This window comes from Panthera onca, chromosome A3, assembly GCF_046562875.1.
Source record: "Panthera onca isolate mPanOnc1 chromosome A3, mPanOnc1 haplotype 2, whole genome shotgun sequence".
Lineage (NCBI taxonomy): Eukaryota > Metazoa > Chordata > Mammalia > Carnivora > Felidae > Panthera > Panthera onca.
In genome coordinates, this window is record NC_138341.1 from 76615814 (window position 1) to 76635646 (window position 19833).

The window sequence follows — 19833 nt, forward strand, 5'->3', positions numbered from 1 at the left end:
TCTCATCATTAAAACTGACATAAATAAGTTTTGCTGAAGTAGCTTTGTAATATTTTATGATATCTCTTTCAGATTTGGCAAAAGCTCTAATGAAGGCTCTGAAGGAAGAAGGTTTTCCTGTCAGAACTCATTATTTCTGGCCATTGCTAGCTGGACATCAGAAGGAGAAAAATGTTCAAGGTTAGGTTTTGCCTTTTACAGATTCATAATGGTCCAGAGATCCAGTGTAAGTTTCTACACACATCTAGTTGGATTCTTTGGGAAGGCAAACTTCTCTCTGAGTAGTAGACCTTCTGAGAAAATAGAATTGATTGAAGTGAGAGTCAAGAATTGGGCAAGCATTTTTAAAAACATAGTGGATTTCTTTCGTCTTAATTTCATTCTGACTTCGTCTCTGATCTTGATACTCAGACTTGTGAGTGTAGTTTTAAACAGTTTTTTATTTTTAAGTTTTTCGAAAAGCTCCTTAGTTTTTGATTTTACATATACCGTTCAAAATTAATTTGTCTAGCCTTATTCAAGATAAAGTTATACATAATCAAGCCATTTTCTTTGTGGACCAGTCTCCTTAACTGAGCTGAGTTACAATAATAGGAAAGGCAGGAAAACTTTTATTGCAAAATGAGTGCTCATGACCTGACAGCCTGCTGATTGAAGGACAGAAATGTTCAATCTCTCAGGTTCTTAAGTACGCTTATGCATTTAGCATACTTTTTCCTTGTACACATGGGATACCTATAGGATATGAATAAGAATTGAACAAATATTAAATTTTAGAGTACAGTATCTAATTCTTTGGTTTGCATTATTGGTAATTCAGAAAGAGTAGTCTCATAAAAAGATGCTTTTAACAGAAGTACTTCCCCCTTGGGGAAACAAAAAATGGTCTTTTTCATTTTATCTCGCAGTATAATGTGCTTTAGAATGAGATGCAGAGTTGTTAGTATGACACTGGGTGACAAACAAAATGCACAAACAACAAAAAAAGTGCTTTTAGCAGACTTTCATATTGCAATTTTATTTTAAATATATAGTCGTCTTCTGGTCTAAAGGAAATAGTGAAACAAGTATTCCCTAATTGTTTCTGGCTATAAAAGTCTCAAAATCCTTTTTAGAAAAATCTTCATGAAAACAGTATGCTAGTTGATTAACTCTTTGCACATCCTCCAGTTTTGAAAGCTCCCAAGAAGTAACCTTTAACACAGTATTTTTGAACCAGAGAAAATTTACATCATTCCATGAAAATCTTCGGGCATATTCATATTGTCCACCTCTACACAGATAAGAAAATACCCCTGTTGAAATGTTTGTTTGTTCATCAGGAAAATTTGCTTTCTTCAACCGTATCAGTGTGTCTAGACTTGAATTGGTTACCACACTTTAACAACTTAGTAAGCATAGAAGAATTCAGGTGATTTCTTTTGATAGTTGTAGCTCAGACTAGTAGAAAAATGGGCTTTATCTTGAATCCATCCTCTCTTAGAAGCTTATAATTTAGATCACAAAGGTGCCTTGTTGAAAGACTGCTTTATATTAATGAAGTAACTGAGAGCAGCAGAGAGATTCCATGACTGACCTTGGATTCCACACCTAGCTGTCAGTGCTGCTGGGCTTAGAACTGAGGATTTCTGTTCTATTTTAAACACTCTTTTTGGGGCACCTGGGTGGCTCAGTCGGTTGAGCGTCCAACTTCAGCTCAGGTCACGATCTCGCGGTCCGTGAGTTCGAGCCCTGCGTCGGGCTCTGGGCTGATGGCTCAGAGCCTGGAGCCTGCTTCCGATTCTGTGTCTCCCTCTCTCTCTGCCCCTCCCCCGTTCATGCTCTGTCTCTCTCTGTCTCAAAAATAAATAAACATAAAAAAAAAAAAATTTAAACACTCTTTTTAAATATCAAAATACCTCCGTGTTAGACATTTGTAAGTGTTATGTTGTGTTTATTTTATAAAAATTCTTAGCTATTAACTAAAAGTTAGGTGCCAGTTTTTACATTAGGACATTTAAAAAAGTGGTATAAGTTTTTTAATCAGTGATGGTTTTATCTGGAAAAACATAAAAGTTGAGAAAGGTAACTTGAGGTACAAGATACTGTCAGTTGTGTTACAGTTTTTAAAAACTAGTTTCTCCCTTTGTGGGAGCTCCAGAAATATAGTAAAGTATGTGTTCTTCAGTTGTCCTTCATGTGACAACAAAATGGCTATATATACTTTGTATGGTTTCTTCAGGGTCAGGTAAGAAGGTCACATTTTTTTCAGTGCAATGAACTTGTTCTTGTCCAGGAAAATGTCCTATATAAACTGGTAGAAAGAACAGAAGAAAATAACAGCTGTAGTGTTGGAAGATGTAGAGGAGCGTTTCATAAGGAATAGATAAAACCCTTCATGAAATCAAAGAAAGGTATTTAGAGATCAGATCAAACTGAAGCAAGAGTTTTCAACGATACTACGATCATTCATACTATTATTGAATTCTAGAATATTTCTGGCTGCCAGTTCAGCCATCACCAACCCCTAAGGAAGATTCTCACAGTGATTTCCTTATAGCTCATTTTACTAGTATTTTTCTCTGTGGCACAAATGGAAAAGTCACCACTTCGAATTTTAGCAAGTTGGCCTGAATGAGAGGGAATAACCCAAAATGATTGAGGATTTATATCTCTGAGTATATTTAGAAAACCGAAAAGTTAAGAGTATAGAAGGGATAAGATCTATAAGGAAGGGGCCATACAGAAGCTTGAATGCCAATTGAGTAAAGTTGGTTGAATAGAGAATACTTTTCAAGAAATAAGATATTGCCTCTGGTAGAGGGAGTGCCCTACATAAGACTCAAAAATCATGTGGAGTAAGTGGTCATAGTTTGTGAAAGTTGTTCAGATCAACCATTTATCTTTCCCAAAAGTATAAACTATTTTAATTCTACAAAGCTTTTTGAATGGAGGCTTTCCTCTGGATTCATGAACTTTGTCGTGACTATCTTTGAAATTTTTTTTTTTTTTTTTTTTTTTTTTGAGAGAGAGAGAGCACGTGCACAAGTTGGGGAGGGACAGAGGGAAAGGGAGAGAGAATCTTAAGCAGGCTCCATGCCCAGCACGGAGCCCTGCTGAGGGCTCAGATCTCATAACTGTGAGATTGTGACCTGAGCCGAAATCAAGAGTTGGTGGCCCAACCAACTGAGCCATCAGGTGCTCCTTAAATATTTGTATTCGAGCAAATTGGTGCAGCCGCTCTGGAAAGCAGTGTGGAGGTTCCTCAGAAAATTAAAAATAGACCTACCCTATGACCCAGCAATAGCACTGCTAGGAATTTATCCAAGGGATACAGGAGTACTGATGCATAGGGGCACCTGTACCCCAATGTTTATAGCGGCACTCTCAACAATAGCCAAATTATGGAAAGAGCCTAAATGTCCATCAACTGATGAATGGATAAAGAAATTGTGGTTTATATACACAATGGAATACTACGTGGCAATGAGAAAAAATGAAATATGGCCTTTTGTAGCAACATGGATGGAACTGGAGAGTGTGATGCTAAGTGAAATAAGCCATACAGAGAAAGACAGATACCATATGGTTTCACTCTTATGTGGATCCTGAGAAACATAACAGAAATCCATGGGGGAGGGGAAGGAAAAAAAAAAAAAAAAGAGGTTAGAGTGGGAGAGAGCCAAAGCATAAGAGACTGTTAAAAACTGAGAACAAACTGAGGGTTGATGGGGGGTGGGAGGGAGGGCAGGGTGGGTGATGGGTATTGAAGAGGGCACCTTTTGGGATGAGCACTGGGTGTTGTATGGAAACCAATTTGACAGTAAATTTCATATATTAAAAAATAAAAAAAAATAAAAAAATATTTGTATTCGATTGCTTAGTCTTAGTTCGATTTTCTAAGTTCACAGAGGTTTGGAATCTATGTTTCTCTAGGTTAATATATGATTATTTTAATCTTTTTATTTAAAAGAAAAATACAAGGGGCACCTAGGTGGGTCAGTTGGTTAAGCATCTGACTTCGGCTCAGGTCATGATCTCATGGTTCGGTTCGTGGGTTCAAGCCCTGTGTTGGGCTCTGTGCTGGCAGCATGGAGACTGTTTGGGATTCTCACTCTCACCTCTCTCTCTGCCCCTCCCCAACTCGTGCTTTCTCTCTCTCTCTCAAAATAAATGAATAAACGTAGAAAAACATTTTTAAAAAAAGATAAAAGTAAAAATAAGTAAAAGAGAAATATGAAGGCACCTGCTTGGGATTCTCTCTTTCCTCCTCCCCCGCTGCTGTCCCCTCTCTCTCAAAATACATAAGTAAATATTTAAAAAATTAAAAAAATATATGAATTGTATTTTTTAGGAGGAGGTAAGTGGGTATGTGATATCAATCATGTTTTTTTCTCCTTATTGATAAGTTTTTCTGTCCTCCCATCGGACTGTAGTTATTGAAGTGAATATCTTTGTATCCTCCCTCAGAATGCCTAAGGGAGTGACTGAACTTAACTGATCAGACAGGTGTGGACCTGGGTTTTCTTTAAAAAAAATTTTTTTTTTTTAATGTTTATTTATTTTTGAGACAGAGCATGAACGGGGGAGGGTCAGAGAGAGAGGGAGACACAGAATCTGAAACAGGCTCCAGGCTCTGAGCTGTCAGTACAGAGCCCGACGCGGGGCTCGAACTCATGGACCGCGAGATCATGACCTGAGCCAAAGTCGGACGCTTAACCGACTGAGCCACCCAGGTGCCCCTGGACCTGGGTTTTCTTAAACCAACTTTAATTTCAGTTAGAAAAATACATGTTAAAAAATGCTGGCATCACACATCCTCTAAATGAGCAGAATACACTCCTCCCCCTAATGTACCTTTTGGAAGAACAATGAGTTAAGAGAATAAAATGTCTTTGGATCCTAGATATCAGAGTGAAGTGTTTTGTACAGAAATAAAAATCTTCTGTTTACATTCAATTTGTTGGTCTATTTTCGGACATCAGAAAATCAAATACATAGTTACATTATTCTGCATTTACTCTGTGTATCACTAAGAAAATCTAAAAAATTACTAGGGTATTTTAAGACAGCTAAAAAAATGAAATCATTATTGTTACTAGTAACATTTATTTAGTATTTTTAGGGTTTCACACATTTTTTTCCTTTAATTTAAATGACCACCTTGAGAGCTAAGTGGAAAGTTTTATTATCATCATTCTTATAGACGAAGAACTGCTAAAAATCAGTTTTTGGTGACAGAGCAAGGACTTGATCCCACGTTCTTCTGATTCCAGGATAAAGTGTAGGTTTTTGCAGTTTTGTGGTGTTACGAGCACCTGCCAGCAATTAGGAAACTTTTTTTTTTTTTAATGTTTATTTATTTATTTTGAGAGAGAGAGGGCATGCGACCTGGAGAGGGACAGAGAGAGAGGGAGAGAGAGAATCCCAAACAGGTTCTATACTGTCAGCGCAGAGCCTGACATGGGGCTCAAACCCATGAACTGTGAGGTCATGACCTGAGCCAAAATTAAGAGTTGGATGCTCAACTGCCTGAGCTACCCACCTGCCTTAGGAGACTTGGTTTCTTATTCAAGATATGTCTTTGATGTTAGAGAAATCATTCAGTTTAACACTTTGGTTAAAATAAAGATTGACTTCTGAAGACATTTCCAGCTTTATTTACATAGAGCAGTACATCCCCCTGCCCCCAGTAGACAGAGTCGAAAGCCTTGTTAATACAGTTGGCCCCTGAAAATACAGGTAACAGGTTTGAACTGCATAGGTTCCCATAAACATGGATTTTTTATTTTATTTATTTATTTATTTATTTATTTATTTATTTATTTATTAAAAAAAATTTTTTTTTAAATGTTTATTCAGTTTTGAGAGACAGCAAGCAGGGGTGAGGCAGAGAGAGAGAGAGAGAGGGAGACACAGAATCCAGAGCAGGTTCCAAGCTCCGAGTTGTCAGCACAGAGCCTGACACAGGGCTCGAACTCACGAACTGTGAGATCATGACCTGAGCCCAAGTCAGATACCCAACTGACTGAGCCACCCAGGCGCCCCCGGATTTTTTAAATAAATACAGTATTGAAAATGTATTTTCTCTTCCTTAATGATTTTTTTTTCTTTTTTTGAGTTTATTTTTTAGTATTTTGAGAGAGAATGTGCATGTGAGCGGGGGAGGGGCAGAGAGAGAGAGGGAGAGCAGGAATCCCAAGGAGGCTCTGCATTGTCTGGACGCGGGGCTTGATCTAATGAACCGTGAGAGAACCGTGAGAACATGTCCTGAGCCAAAATCAAGAGTTGGATGCTTAACTGACTGAGCCCCTTCCTTCCTTTCTTTCTTTCTTTACTTTGAGAGAGGGAGAGAGAGAACTTACACTTTCTGTATAACATTTTTTTCTCTAGGTTACTTTCTTGTAAGAATACAGTAATACATAGCACATACAAAATAATGTACTAATTGATTGTTTTTGATAAGGCTTCTGGTCAACATTAGGCTGTTAGTAGTTAAGTTTTTAGAGAGTCAGAAGTTATGTGCGGATTTTCAATTGCACTGGAGCCAGCGCCCCTAACCCATGTTGTTCAGGAGTCAGCTGTTGATAGATTGATCAAAACTAAGTACTAGGATTCTTTCTGTTCAGTGTGTTCTCTTTTTCCTGTTCTCAGTCTTCCTCTAGGCCTAGACCACAAGAATTTCTTCCATGCCTGTGGGTAGTACTTACAGTTCTTGATACCGTTTCTATTTATTCACTAGGCCTAGACTCTATAAGTCAGAAAAATTTTCCATTCATTGAGTGCCTTGACACATATCAATTTGCTGAATCTAACAAGGATGGTAGTTAGGAAGGATTAAGCCAAGTGTTTTTTGATGAAGTGTCTAAAAGGCATGGTTCCTGGCATATTGTTATTTCTAATGTGTAAGCTAAGAAATTATGGCTCAGAGGGGCGCCTGGGTGGCTCAGTTGGTTAACCATCCGACTTTGGCTCAGGTCATGATCTTGCGGTCCATGAGTTTGAGCCCCACATTGGGCTCTGTGCGGACAGCTCAGAGCCTGGAGCCTGCTACAGATTCTGTGTCTCCCTCTCTCTGCCCCTCCCCCACTCATGCTCTGTCTCTCTGTCAAAAATAAATAAACATAGGGGCGCCTGGGTGGCTTAGTCGGTTAAGTGGCCGACTTCGGCTCAGGTCATGATCTCATGGTCCATGAGTTCGAGCCCCGCGTTGGGCTCTGTGCTGACAGCTCGGAGGCTGGAGCCTCTTTCAGATTCTGTGTCTCCCTCTCTCTGACCCTCCCCTGTTCATGCTCTGTCTCTCTCTGTCTCAAAAATAAATAAACGTTAAAAAATAAATAAATAAATAAATAAACATTAAAAAAGAAATTATGGCTCAGAGAGGGGAAGTTATTTGCTCAGATTTACACTAGAATTAAGTGCAAGAACAGGGTAGAAAGCTCTTTAAACTTAAAGGTCTCTTTAAACTTTGAACTTGTTTTTGTTTTGTCATTTCACTGGAGAGTCTTATTAGAAACTTAGTTATTTACTTTAAACCATGGTCATGAAAGCAATCCCTATTGGTGAGAAAGGACATTGAGGACATTAGATTAGCACAAGTCTGTTACTAGTAATTGATAGGCAACTAGCTATGCCCTCCTCTCAAGTGCTTAGTAATCTTTGCATATAAAGAAGAGCATAGTGTGATTTGCCATTTTTTATGATAGTTATCAATGTTATTAGTAGTAATTCCTAGTGAATTGTTAGAGGAATACTTCTCCTAAATTTTGCTTACAAATATTATTATGCCTGTTGTGTGCTCTATGGACCAACATGCATGTTCTCCTAAACTTAGAACTAAGCACATGCTTTACCTTGAGGGTTTTTTAAGTATTGTATTTGTATCTTAAAAAATATGTTTAAATATTTAAGGTTTTGAAGATCATTAGGTGATTTTAAGTATAATAAACTGTTTAATCTGAATAATAATCTGAATTTTATCTAAAAGAATTGTGCAGGGTGCCTGGGTGGCTTAGTCGCTTAAGTGTCCAACTTTGGCTCAGGTCATGACCTCACAGTTGGTGAGTTCAAGCCCTACATCAGGCTCTGTGCTAACAGCTCAGAGCCTGGAGCCTGCTTCAGATTCTGTGTCTCCCTGTCTCTCTGACCCTCCCCCACTCATACTCTGTCTCTGTCTGTCTCTCAAGAATAAATAAACATTAAAATAAATAAATGTGCAGATATTCATAATGTTGTCACACTTGCCTATATATTTCTGTACTCGGTGGGAATTTACAATCAAGTATTGCGCTAGAGCACATTATATAACAAATTTGTAGAAATGTAATTAAAAAAATTGTTTTTAATGTTTATTTATTTTTGACAGAGAGAGAGCATGAGTGGGGAGGGGCAAAGAGAGAGGGAGACACAGAATCTGAAGCAGGCTCCAGGCTCCGAGCTGTCAGCAAAGAGCCTGACATGGGGTGTGAACTGACGGACTGTGAGATCATGACCTGAGCTGAAATTGGACGCTCAACCGACTGAGCCACCCAGGCGCCCCTGTAGAAATGTAATTTTTCTGTAGATGATGTGATAGGGCAAACACAGGGATCTTTAGGGGAAGTTTTAATGTGAAAGTACTGAAACTAAAGAAAATAAGTTTTAAAGAGTCCTTTCTTTTATTAAACTGTGTGTCAAGTTAGGTGACACCTGAGTAGTTTGGTAATTTTCCAGATTAATTGGTCTTGTATAGAGAAATCAGTTTGGGGGCGTCTGAGTGGCTCAGTTGGTTAAGTGTCTGACTTCCGCTCAGGTCATTATCTCACGGTTTATGAGTTTAAGCCCGCATTGGGCTCTGGGCTGACAGCTCAGAGCCTGGGGCCTGCTTCAGATTCTGTGTCTCCCTCTGTCTGCCCCTCTGCTGCTTACACTCTGTCTCTCGCATTATCTGAAAAATAAATAAACATTAAAATATAAATTTTAAAAAAGGAATCTGTTCGCACTATTTGAACCTAACTATAGCTTTGGAAAACATGCAGTGACTTTTAAGACGTTAATAAAAGATTTTTTTGTAAGTGGGAGAAGGGAGAAACAATCTTGTAGATTTTTATTTTTAACTATATCGAGATAATAATTTCTTAGAATCTGTTGTTCCTTATTCCTTTTTACTCCTATAAAATAGGAAATCGGAAGTTAAGGGGTGCCTGGGTGGTTCAATTGGTTGAGTGTCTGACTCTTGATCTCAGCTCAGGTCATGATCTCCTGTTTCGTGAGTTCAAGCCCCACATTGGGTTCTGAGCTGACAGCTTGGACCCTGTTTAGAATTCTCTCTCTGCCCCTACCCCACTCGTGCTCGCTTGCTCACTCGCTCTCTCTCTCTCAAGAATAATAAATAAAAACTTAAAAAAATTTTTTTAAAGTTAACAGTTAGGGAATTTTTAATATAATGGCTTGAGAGAACGCTTTTGTCCTTGACAGATCCCCTCGCCCTGTGCCCCGCTCATCCCTTCCCTCTGCAGTGTTTATTCTGGTCAAGTTTTATTGTGTTGATCCATCACTGCTGTGTAATAGCAATGCTATTTTATGATCTGTGTTTATTTGTATAATACCAGAAGTATTAGGCTTATTTTTCAATTGTTTTAAATTTTCTTACAGTTATAATTTGTGGGATATTCCCTTAGTACTTGCCACTGGATTAATAGATTTGTCATCGTATTTCCCAGTTCTTTTGCTTTTCTGCTTTCTCTTTTTAGACAAAATGAGTATTCTTTCATACATTATGATTCAGAAAGTAAATAAACTGAACTTTCTGATCTTTTGTTAATTTGTTACAAGTATTTCATTTCTGTGCTTCTAAATTTTATCCTATAGGTATAATTGAAGTTCTCAAAGCAATGAATGAAGTGGGAGTAAATCCTGATCAGGAGACCTATATAAATTACGTGTTTCCATCCTTTGATAGCGTGAGGTCAGTTCGTGGGGTTTTGCAGGTGAGTACAAGTAAGTGTGGTTTTAATTTCATAATTGAAGAGATTTCTTTCCTCCCTAATTGTTTAGTAGTAACCCCCAAAAAAGAAAAGTCATTAAGCTTAGTACTAAAAATGGTCATTGTCTGTATACAATTTTCTAAAAGCTTTGTAAAAACACCAGTTAGTATAACATCTATAGTGGTTAAACTTAAAAAACTTGAAAAGGTAAAACACCAATTTTCTTGTGTGTTAAAAGGCAATATGTCAATATCAAGAAAAATGTAAATAAAACATTTAGACGCTCCTTAATCCTGCTTTACAGTGTAACTATAAGTTTTCAGTTTTTGACCATTACTTTTCACTTGTATATGAATTTTCATAATACAGTCTTAGTATACTTAACATACATAGTACACTTATTCTTTTTTTAAAATAATCTTTTGTTTGACTGCAAAGCATTATTTTCCTACCCAGTAATTCCTGTTTCTATCAGAAGAGGCAAGGCATTTATGAAGGGGCAAATGAAGTAATTGACTTGGATAGTGCATTGGATCAGCAAGGGCTGTACTTTGTGTTTTCAGAACAAAGTGGTCTGCAGTTAGGAACATTATGGCAGAGCACCAGCCACCTTAATAAGAAATATTTTGGGGGCACCTGGGTGACTCAGTCGGTTGAGCGTCCGACTTCGGCTCGGGTCACGATCTCGCGGTCTGTGAGTTCGAGCCCCGCGTCGGGCTCTGGGCTGACAGCTCAGAGCCTGGAGCCTGCTTCCGATTCTGTGTCTCCCTCTCTCTCTGACCCTCCCCCGTTCATGCTCTGTCTCTCTCTGTCTCAAAAATAAATAAACTTAAAAAAAAAAAAAAAGAAATATTTTGTTTAGAAGGTCTGTTTCCTAGGTGGTTATTCCCATAATGCCTAGATTTTTCTAATAATTTTAGTGTTCTTTTCTTTCTTTGAAATAATTACATAACTACAGTCCTTTTAAAGGCAGAGTTTATATCTTAAGTGTCTTTACCTCTCTTCCCTGAGTATTTAGCAGAGTATTTTGAGCCTGTGGTATAATATTTTACTGCTAAAAAATTTATATTTAAAAATTCATTTCCCCACAGGGTCTTACTTCCCCAACCTACTTTTTTCACTTGGCACTTTCTATTCCAGTGTGTAATTCCAACAGTTATTTTTTTATGCTTGAGTGCTGTTTTATTGTATGGATATACCTTAATTTATTTCTAGTTATTGCTTATTATTGATTAGGTTGTTTTCAATATTGTGCTAGTATACAGTGAGTCAGTAAATGTATTGGAGTTGAATTTTGGCTCAGATATTAAATTATTAAACAAATGATGGCATTGGGCCACATGATTAACCATTTGGTGTTAAATTGGTTTAACACCATTTGGTGTTAAATTGTTTAACACCATTTGGTGTTAAATCCAAGTGCATTGAATTTTTATTTTGTTATGAATGAGAGAATTGGTCTCATGCCTTCAATAATAAATTCTTTCTAGAAGGAAGGCATCCTAAGGGTAACACATATTTGAATTTGAAGATTAGGTATTTAATTTGGAATGTTGAAACTCTATCTCATAGTTTTTGTTAAAGTTCATTTATTCAGTTTACGTATTCTAGAAAATGATTGTTTTGGATGAAGGATTATCAAAGAATGTGTTGGTATAAAGAAATGGGAAAACAGGAAATTTGAATGGCATATCAACATATTTATAGCTGAGGCATGTTATCATTGAAATATGCTTTATCCCTAGGAAAATGGATGTCTACCTGAAAATAATGTATTTTCACAAGCTGAATTCAGAAGTGAAGCAGTTACTGGGAATTTACCCTATGTTTTATCATTTTGTAAGTATGCAACATTAGCTGTAAACTTGACAGGTATTGATTTCATTTACTATTGAGGGCATGCAGGGTAGTTCATGCCCTTGATACGTACCTCAGGGAAGGTCAAGGTAACTTTCTGTGTTTTTTTTTATATGTTTTGCTTAAGCGAGATTGATAAGACAGTTTATGAGTTTAACTTATGGACAATTTGGAAGTAATTTTAAAGTTAAAAGAACCTTGGAGATTATTTGGTAGTAGGTTAGGACCCAGAAGACTTGGTTCTATTTATAACTAACCCACTGATTATGGGACCTGGAACAGTCCTTTTGCTTCAGTTTCTTGAAATGGAGATAGTGTTACTTCTCTGCCTTGTGCAAGTCAGTGTGAAAATCATAGGAGATATTGTTTCTGAAAGTGTTTTCTAAACTGATGCATATTATAGCCACTGTTCCATGAAGCTCATCTCCTAGTCCTCATTAACCAAAATACAGCAGATGTTTACTAAACACTTAACAAATGCTATGATGCTTTACAGTGTTCATCACATGTTAATAAAATTACCTGCATTGATGGATGAAGAAAGGCAGAGATGTTAAATGATTTGGTCAAAGTTAGTGATTGAGCCGGAACCAAGATTGTCTCATTTGACCTGATTCTTTCACCCTACCCACACTTTGATGAATAAGACATTTCTTAAAGTTTTCATCTTTGAACTTATCTATGACATTACTTGACCATTTTTCTAATCCTTTGAAAAAGATGCTGTTTAAAAAGAAAACACACAAACATCAGTTTCTACACCCCTAAAATGTTAGAAGTCCATCTTGGATTAATGTGTACCTAGACTGCATAGGTGGAAACATTGTAAAAACCATATTACTGGTATTGAAAATAGTTCATCTTAATATCATAAGGGAAAGGCAAGGTGTTCAGTATGAAGAATGGTGACTCCTGGAGGTGTAGTTATTTGAGTTTAAGGTTGGGTGTTAATGCTAGCTGCTATCTGAGGGTATTGATTTTGCCTTCTACTCAGTATAATATAAAAATTTGCCTTCCTCACAGGTCAAAAACAGAAGCGTTAGCAGAGGAATCTGGGTGCATGAGGTGTATACACGAGAGCTGCCTTTTTCCCTGTAGCATCCATTCCGCTTTGTTGTCAGCCACCTGATTTTAAGACTTATTTGTTGCCAAGGAAACTAGATGCTTTTTGTCGGCAGCTTTCATCTTGCTAAGATGTTTCTGGTCACTTTTTAATGAATAAAAACTTGACAATATTCTGTAAAATACTAGTTTGAATAGTATAAAAATAACGTTTCAAGAGGCTATTAAATTTAGAAAAGAAAAATTCTAGGAACTTAAGAAGTACTTCAGGCCACTTCTGTCAGTGCCCTCCCCTCCCTGCTTTGACTTACAGGTCTTTGAAAAGCAGTTAGTTCTATAATTGCTGGTATTCCCTGTAGGCAGCTCTGAGGTATGCACTTTTGGTTACTACATCAAAAGGCATAGCAAGTAGTAGAGAAGAATAAGTGGCTTGTCTTGATCCACTTTGTGTAGTAGTAGGAAACATTTCCCCACTTGTGTTTGTAGGCGTGGAAAATTAATTTCATCAAGCAGTTTTATTAAAGGTTGCTGAAAAGCATGTAGTTATGTCCACTTTAAAACTTCCTTGAGTGACTAAATGCTGGTCATTTAAAAAATGATTTTCAGATTTTTTTAGTGCTGTGTAAAACCATTGAGAAACTTATATTCCCTGTTGAAGGATATAACAGTTGATCTAAAATAATTTTGTTATGTGTGTGAGTTAAATTTTAATTCATGTTTAGGAGAGATGGGCAAATACTCTTAAATCTTATGTGACTTTCCCATGAGTTGTGTTTTTGTTTTTAAGTTAACCAGGTATCTTAATCTTCACTAAACTGTATTTATTAATTCTGTTTTCAGAATTTGCCTCAACTATGAGCTCCTCTCTAATTCTGTCCATCTTGGATCATTCAGTAGTCACATTATGTATGAAAAGATTAAATCAGTTACTTGCAACATGGCACCATTTTAATAACAGTGGCAGGGAAAAATAAATTCAGGAGTTACCTACTTTGATTTCCTCCCTTGCTAGTAAGGGTTATGTGAAGTATCAGGCCTTATGTGGTAAGGCAATCAGGCTTACAATGTCATCATTGAAACATACAAAGTTGTAAATTGTTAAATGATAAAATGAATAATAGAACAAACAAATACTTAGAAAAGTGGAAGGTGAGAATATAAATCGGTTATCTAACAGAGGTGAAGACTTATTATGACTTTAGGCTGTCACTCTTACGTGTGTGAGGTTATTGATCATAGTGGAAAATGGAATGACAAAGTGTAAGTGGCTCTACAGAACCCAGTGCTACTCTGAGAAAAGAACTTTTCTCCTTAAATTTTTTTTTTAATGTTTATTTTTGAGAGCAAGCATGTGCAAGAGGGACAGAGTCAGAATTTGAGCAGGGAATGGGCAGAGAGAGAGAGAGAGGGAGAGAGAGGGAGGGAGACACAGAATCTGAAGCAGGCTCCAGGCTCTGAGCTGTTAGCACAGAGCCTGACACGGGGCTCAAACCCACAAACCGTGAGATCATGACCTGAACCGAAGTCAGACGCTTAACCAACCGAGCCACCCAGGTGCCCCAGAACTTTTCTCCTTTAAAGGACAGAAGTCCTATGGGTAGTTACAGTTTCTCCCTTTGTAGGGCCACATTGTCTACTAATGTACAGTTTTGGCATGCGTACCAGACTGACTGTCAGTGTGCCGGTAGATTACTTATTACCATTTAGACCAAAAAAGCACAAATTCATTTGTTGTATATATTCATGAACATGGAATAAAAATGTTTTTAAAGGATGGCTTATGTTGTAGGTATATATTACTGCATTATCTAATTAATTTTGTATCAGAACATTTCCGTTTTAAAAACAATTTCCAAGGGGCGCCTGGGTGGCGCAGTCGGTTAAGCGTCCGACTTCAGCCAGGTCACGATCTCGCGGTCCGTGAGTTCGAGCCCCGCGTCAGGCTCTGGGCTGATGGCTCGGAGCCTGGAGCCTGTTTCCGATTCTGTGTCTCCCTCTCTCTCTGCCCCTCCCCCGTTCATGCTCTGTCTCTCTCTGTCCCAAAAATAAATAAAAAACGTTGAAAAAAATAAAAACAATTTCCAAAATGAAAATGAAAAAGTATTGCTATAAATGTGTTTCCAAATAAGGTGATAATTTTTAAGTTTTTTGGGTTTGGTCTGGGATTTAATGATGATCACTTTCTTTTGCAGTGGAATCAAATACATTGCCTTTCTCATTTGCTTCTTTGAGAGGCAGCCTAATTCTAGGCTTTAGGAGGTAAGATGATTGCCTTACATAATGTTCTATGCCTGATTGCTCCTGTTTTTTTGACTTGCTGTGTAAGGAAACATACAGATATTCTTGTCTTCCAAATCTTTCCATTTGCTAGTTACCTGAAATAACCTTACCTGTTTTCTTCTTCCTGTTAAGTAGTTGACTTGAGTGCAGGCAGTCTTTTATATCATCGTTTCCAAGAAATACACACAGATTTGGTAAAGGTCTTGTATCAGAGAAGAAAGCACTGTTTGAAAATGGCAGGTTGGAGTTCCAAAGTTGTATGTATGTTTGAATGGTACTTTGAATATTTAATTACAAGGTGACTTTAGTGAGGATAATACTACTGTCTTCCTCTGTGTGCTCAGGGGATGTTAATGACCTTTTTCCTTCTTAGTGTTGTTATTTTCAAAATAATTCAAACATAATGAGTTGAAAGAATAGTAGAGGAAACATCCACATACCCTTTATGTAGAGTCACCATTTTTGATATTTTGCTATATTTGCTTTCTCAAACATATATGTACACACAAGCACATATGTATATGTGCTTTTTCCATTTTTGCTGAACCACTTGAAGTTGTAGACATCGTGATTCTGGATCCTTCAACTTTTTTCTCTTTAAGAACAAGGTCATCATCGTGGGGCACCTGGGTGGCTCAGTCAGTTAAGTGTCTAACTTCGGCTCCGGTCATGATCTTGCGGTCTGTGGGTTCGAACCCCATGTCGGGCTCTGTGCTGACAGCTCAGAGCCTGGACCCTGCTCTGGATCGTGTGTCTCCCTCTCTCTCTGTCCCTCTGCTGCTCACACTCTGTCTTTCTCTCAAAAATAAATAAATGTTGAAAAAAATAAAAAAAATAAGGTCATCGTCTATATAATCACAATACCGATATCACTCCTAAAATTTAATAATATTATAATACCATCTAGTGTACATAGTTCATGTTTAGATTGTCCCTAGTTCTAAAAATTTCTTTTATAGCTATTTTACTTTTTGATTGAGGATTCAGTAAGTGCATGCATTGCATTGGTTGCTGCCTCTTTATATTCTCTTAGTCCAGAACAATTCCCCTACCTTCTTTTTGTCTTTATGACATTAACTTTTTTGAAGGGTCCCAGGCTACTTGATCTGTAGAATGTCCCTCCCACATTTTGTATTCATCCAGTTTCTTTCTCATAATCAGACTCAGGTTGAATATTTTTAGCAAGAATACTTGATAGGTGATGGCATTTCTTATTGCAGCAAGAGATACAATGTTGGTGCCATCAACTGAGTTTGATCACTTGGTTATGGTGGTGGCCGCCATGTCTCTCTTGCAAAGGAACCTCACTCCCTTTGTGATTAGTGAGAAGTCTGTGGGATGATACTTTGAGACAGTGGGTCTATCCTCTTTCACAGAACCTTTCATTCAGTGTTTTTTAGCAGTCATTGGTAATCCTTGTTGAATCAGTTGTTCACAGTGGTAATTACAAAAGGACAGGTTTCTAATTTTGTTTTCTAATTTCTAATTTCTGATACTAATCTCAGTAATTTTTAGCCTGTTTCATCGGTGGGAACACTAGGGTTTTCTGTAGACCTCTCCAGCACCTCCCTCGCAGGCCAGGAGAGGTAGAACAGGTCGGTGGGATTCTGTGTTGCTACCGTTTCTAGTGTGGTTCCACTCTTTTCAGTCATAGTTTTGAATTAGGTTGAAACACAAACCAAGGGCTGTGCCTTTAAAGTTTAAAAATGCAAAATACATAATTAAGTGGATCAAAATGCTGGTAGAGCCAGATTTTTAAAAAACCCATAAAACTAAGTAAGAACCAGGGTTACATGAGTGACTCAGTTGGTTAAGTATCTGACTCCTGATTTCGGCTCAGGTCACTATCTTACAGTTTCGTGAGTTTGAGCCCCATATCTTGGGATTCTCCCTCTCTCTCTTCCCCTCCTCTGTGCTCTGTCTCTCTCAAAATAAATAAGTAAACTTAAAATAAAAACCCATAATATATTATGAAGTGAAATAGTAACATTGTCGTTTGTTTGTCCTTGAAAGTTTGTCGTATAAACTTCCAGGCCTGTGTATTTCCTTCTTTAACTTGACTGATTTTATGTTTTTGTAGTCCACTTGAATGGCAGTTGTTACATTTCACATGTCCTAGTCTTCTTAAACAAGGTATTTGGACTGTAAAGTTGGTCCAGTGTGACGGAGAAAAACCACGCTGTACGTTCTGGTATATACCTAGGTCGGTCATTGAGCTGGGAGTGCCTCAGTGATTGAAGTATGCAGAGTTGCTTGCCTCTACACTAAATTTGTTGTGTTTTCTGTTTCTGCTTTTTAAAAAATGTTTATTTTGGGGGGATGCAGAGAGAGAGGGAGAGAGAATCCTAAGCAGGCTCCACACTGACAGTGCAGCTGAATCTCACAAACCGTGAGATCATGATCTGAGCCATTATCAAAAGTTGGATGCTTAACCGACTGAGCCACCCAGGCACCTCTCTGTTTCCGCTTTTTAATTTTGTGTCATCATCTTTGCTGTAAGAGCTTTTGCTTTGCTCTTGACATCTTTCAGTGTATTTAAGTAACCTATGCATCCTTCAGTAATTTGCTATTTTTGATTTATTGTGGAGATTGGAGGTGCTGGTTGGGATCAGACTGAAATGTGGTAAATAACATATGGGAACTTGTCCTTTATCTTGAAGAAAGTAGACTTAATTGGTGCAGTGCGGAGGCTTGGCTGAGGCAGAGATACATTTAGAATATATTTTAATCTCGGATATATTTCTAATTTCTAGGAATTCAATTTGGATTTTTTAAACATATCTTCCATATCTCCTTGACATGCTTATGCTTTTTTTTTTCTTCTTTCATAACTAAATGGAATATTGTCGATAGGTGTTTTGATGTGTCTGTTAATTCTATTGTTTGTATCATTTCTGGTCTGTTTCTATTGGTTAAATTTTTTCTCAGTATACATCATTTCTGTTTCTTTGTGATTTCTGATTGGAGGCCAGTTGTAGATTTTATTCTGTTAAATGTGGATTTTTTTTTTATTCCTTTAAATATTTTTGAGCTTTTGTTCTGATGTTTTAAGTTATTGGAACAGTTTTCTTAGTGCTTGTTGCTTTTATGCTTTATTATGCAGGACTAGATCAGCCTTCAGTCTAGGATTATTCCCAGTAAATTAATCCAGCTCCATTATTGAGGCAGTATTCTTGTGAGTATTTTGCCTGCTAGCCCATGTTTTTTTTGTTGTTGTTGTTGTTTTTTGTTAGTATTTTTAAATAATTTCTACACACAGCATAGGGTTGAACCCACAACCCCGAGATCAAGAGTCACATGCTCCACCAACTCCGCCAGCCAGGCACCCCTAGACCATGTATTTTTGAGATCATTGGGAATGTGAGCTATACAACCCCTGTGTGAGTTTTGGGAATTGTCTTTTTCAGTCTCTCAAAAGGTCTTGGATAGTTCCCTAGGCTGCAGATTGTTGCCTCACTCAGATGTGATTGTAAGTACTCCGCTAAAGACTGAGGCCAGCTCTGCAGATCTCCAGAGCTCTCGGCCAGGGTCTCTTCTCTCTGGTAGTCTACACTGCAACAAGTTGTAACTAGTCCCTTCCAGGAAAGTATTTTTAAGTCTTCAGGTTCAAAACTGTTACATTGGTGAGTTTGTCTTATTGTAGATACAGAAAAGTTTCAGCCTATGGTAATTTGGCATTATTCATAGCATATTTTTAAGCATTTGTAACTAGGTGATTTCTTTCGCTCTCTCCCACCACAAAAACTATTAAAAATTCGGAATGTAATCAGTGTTGTTACAGTCCAGTATCTTAGGATTAATGTAGCTTTCTGTTCTTTTATTTGATGCTGAATCAAATAGTATGTATATTTTAAAATCGCTTTGCAGGACATTTAATACAACTATTAAAACAGTCACCTATTCCATGCTTCTCTAGGGTCTTGTACTCTAGTTTAGAATTGGCTGAATGAGAAGACAACTGGGTACTCATCTGCATTCCCAATAGAGTCCAGATTAACCCTCAGCAACTGCCGGGAGGATGAACACAGAAGAGATTCACTTAGTTACTCCTTACCAAAAGTAAGGACTATGAAGGATTATTCGTAGTCATTCGAAATGTAAGAAGTTCTAGAGCATTAAATGAGATACCGTAGTCACTTTGACTAATCATAAGGGAAACTTGAATATGCATTTCAATACTGGAATGCAATTTTGGGATAGTTCTCTACCCTTGATATAAACTGCCTTTTAAAAAAAAGTAAAATAAAAAAACTAAATAAACTGTCTTCTAGTAGTATGTCCAGGGTCTGTGAAGAAATAGTTCCTAGCATGTGTTCTGTAACCTGTTGGCCCAGATTAATTTTTTATGCTATCCCACAATAGTTTTGAAATACCAATACTGTTTTCTCCATGTCTTCTGAGAGTAGTGTTTGGTGAGCTAGTATTTCTGTAAATTGATCATCTCAAGACCTGGTCATTGGTTACCAATCAAGTATATGCCTTTCTGGGGTGCCTGGGTGGCTCATTTGGTTAAGCATCTGACTCTTGATTTTGGCTCGGGTCATGATACCAGGGTCATGGGGTTGAGCCCCGTATCGGGCTCTGTGCTGAGCATGGAGCCCACTTGAGATTCTCTCTCTCTCTCCCCCTCTCACATTCTCTCTTTAAAAGAAAAAGAAGTATATGCCTTCCTAAAATTTTCCAGTTTATA

The 19833-nt window shown here is 37.6% G+C and overlaps 1 protein-coding gene across 1 annotated transcript in view; it reads left to right on the forward strand.

Moving 5' to 3' along the window:
• LRPPRC (leucine rich pentatricopeptide repeat containing) overlaps window positions 1–19833 on the forward strand; it is a 111181-nt gene that overhangs the window by 23039 nt on the left and 68309 nt on the right. Inside the window, exons 11-14 of the mRNA XM_060607488.3 lie at window positions 73–180; window positions 9829–9947; window positions 11690–11783; window positions 15056–15122. Coding sequence (XP_060463471.3) covers window positions 73–180; window positions 9829–9947; window positions 11690–11783; window positions 15056–15122 — 388 coding nt within the window. The remainder of the gene's footprint in view (window positions 1–72; window positions 181–9828; window positions 9948–11689; window positions 11784–15055; window positions 15123–19833) is intronic.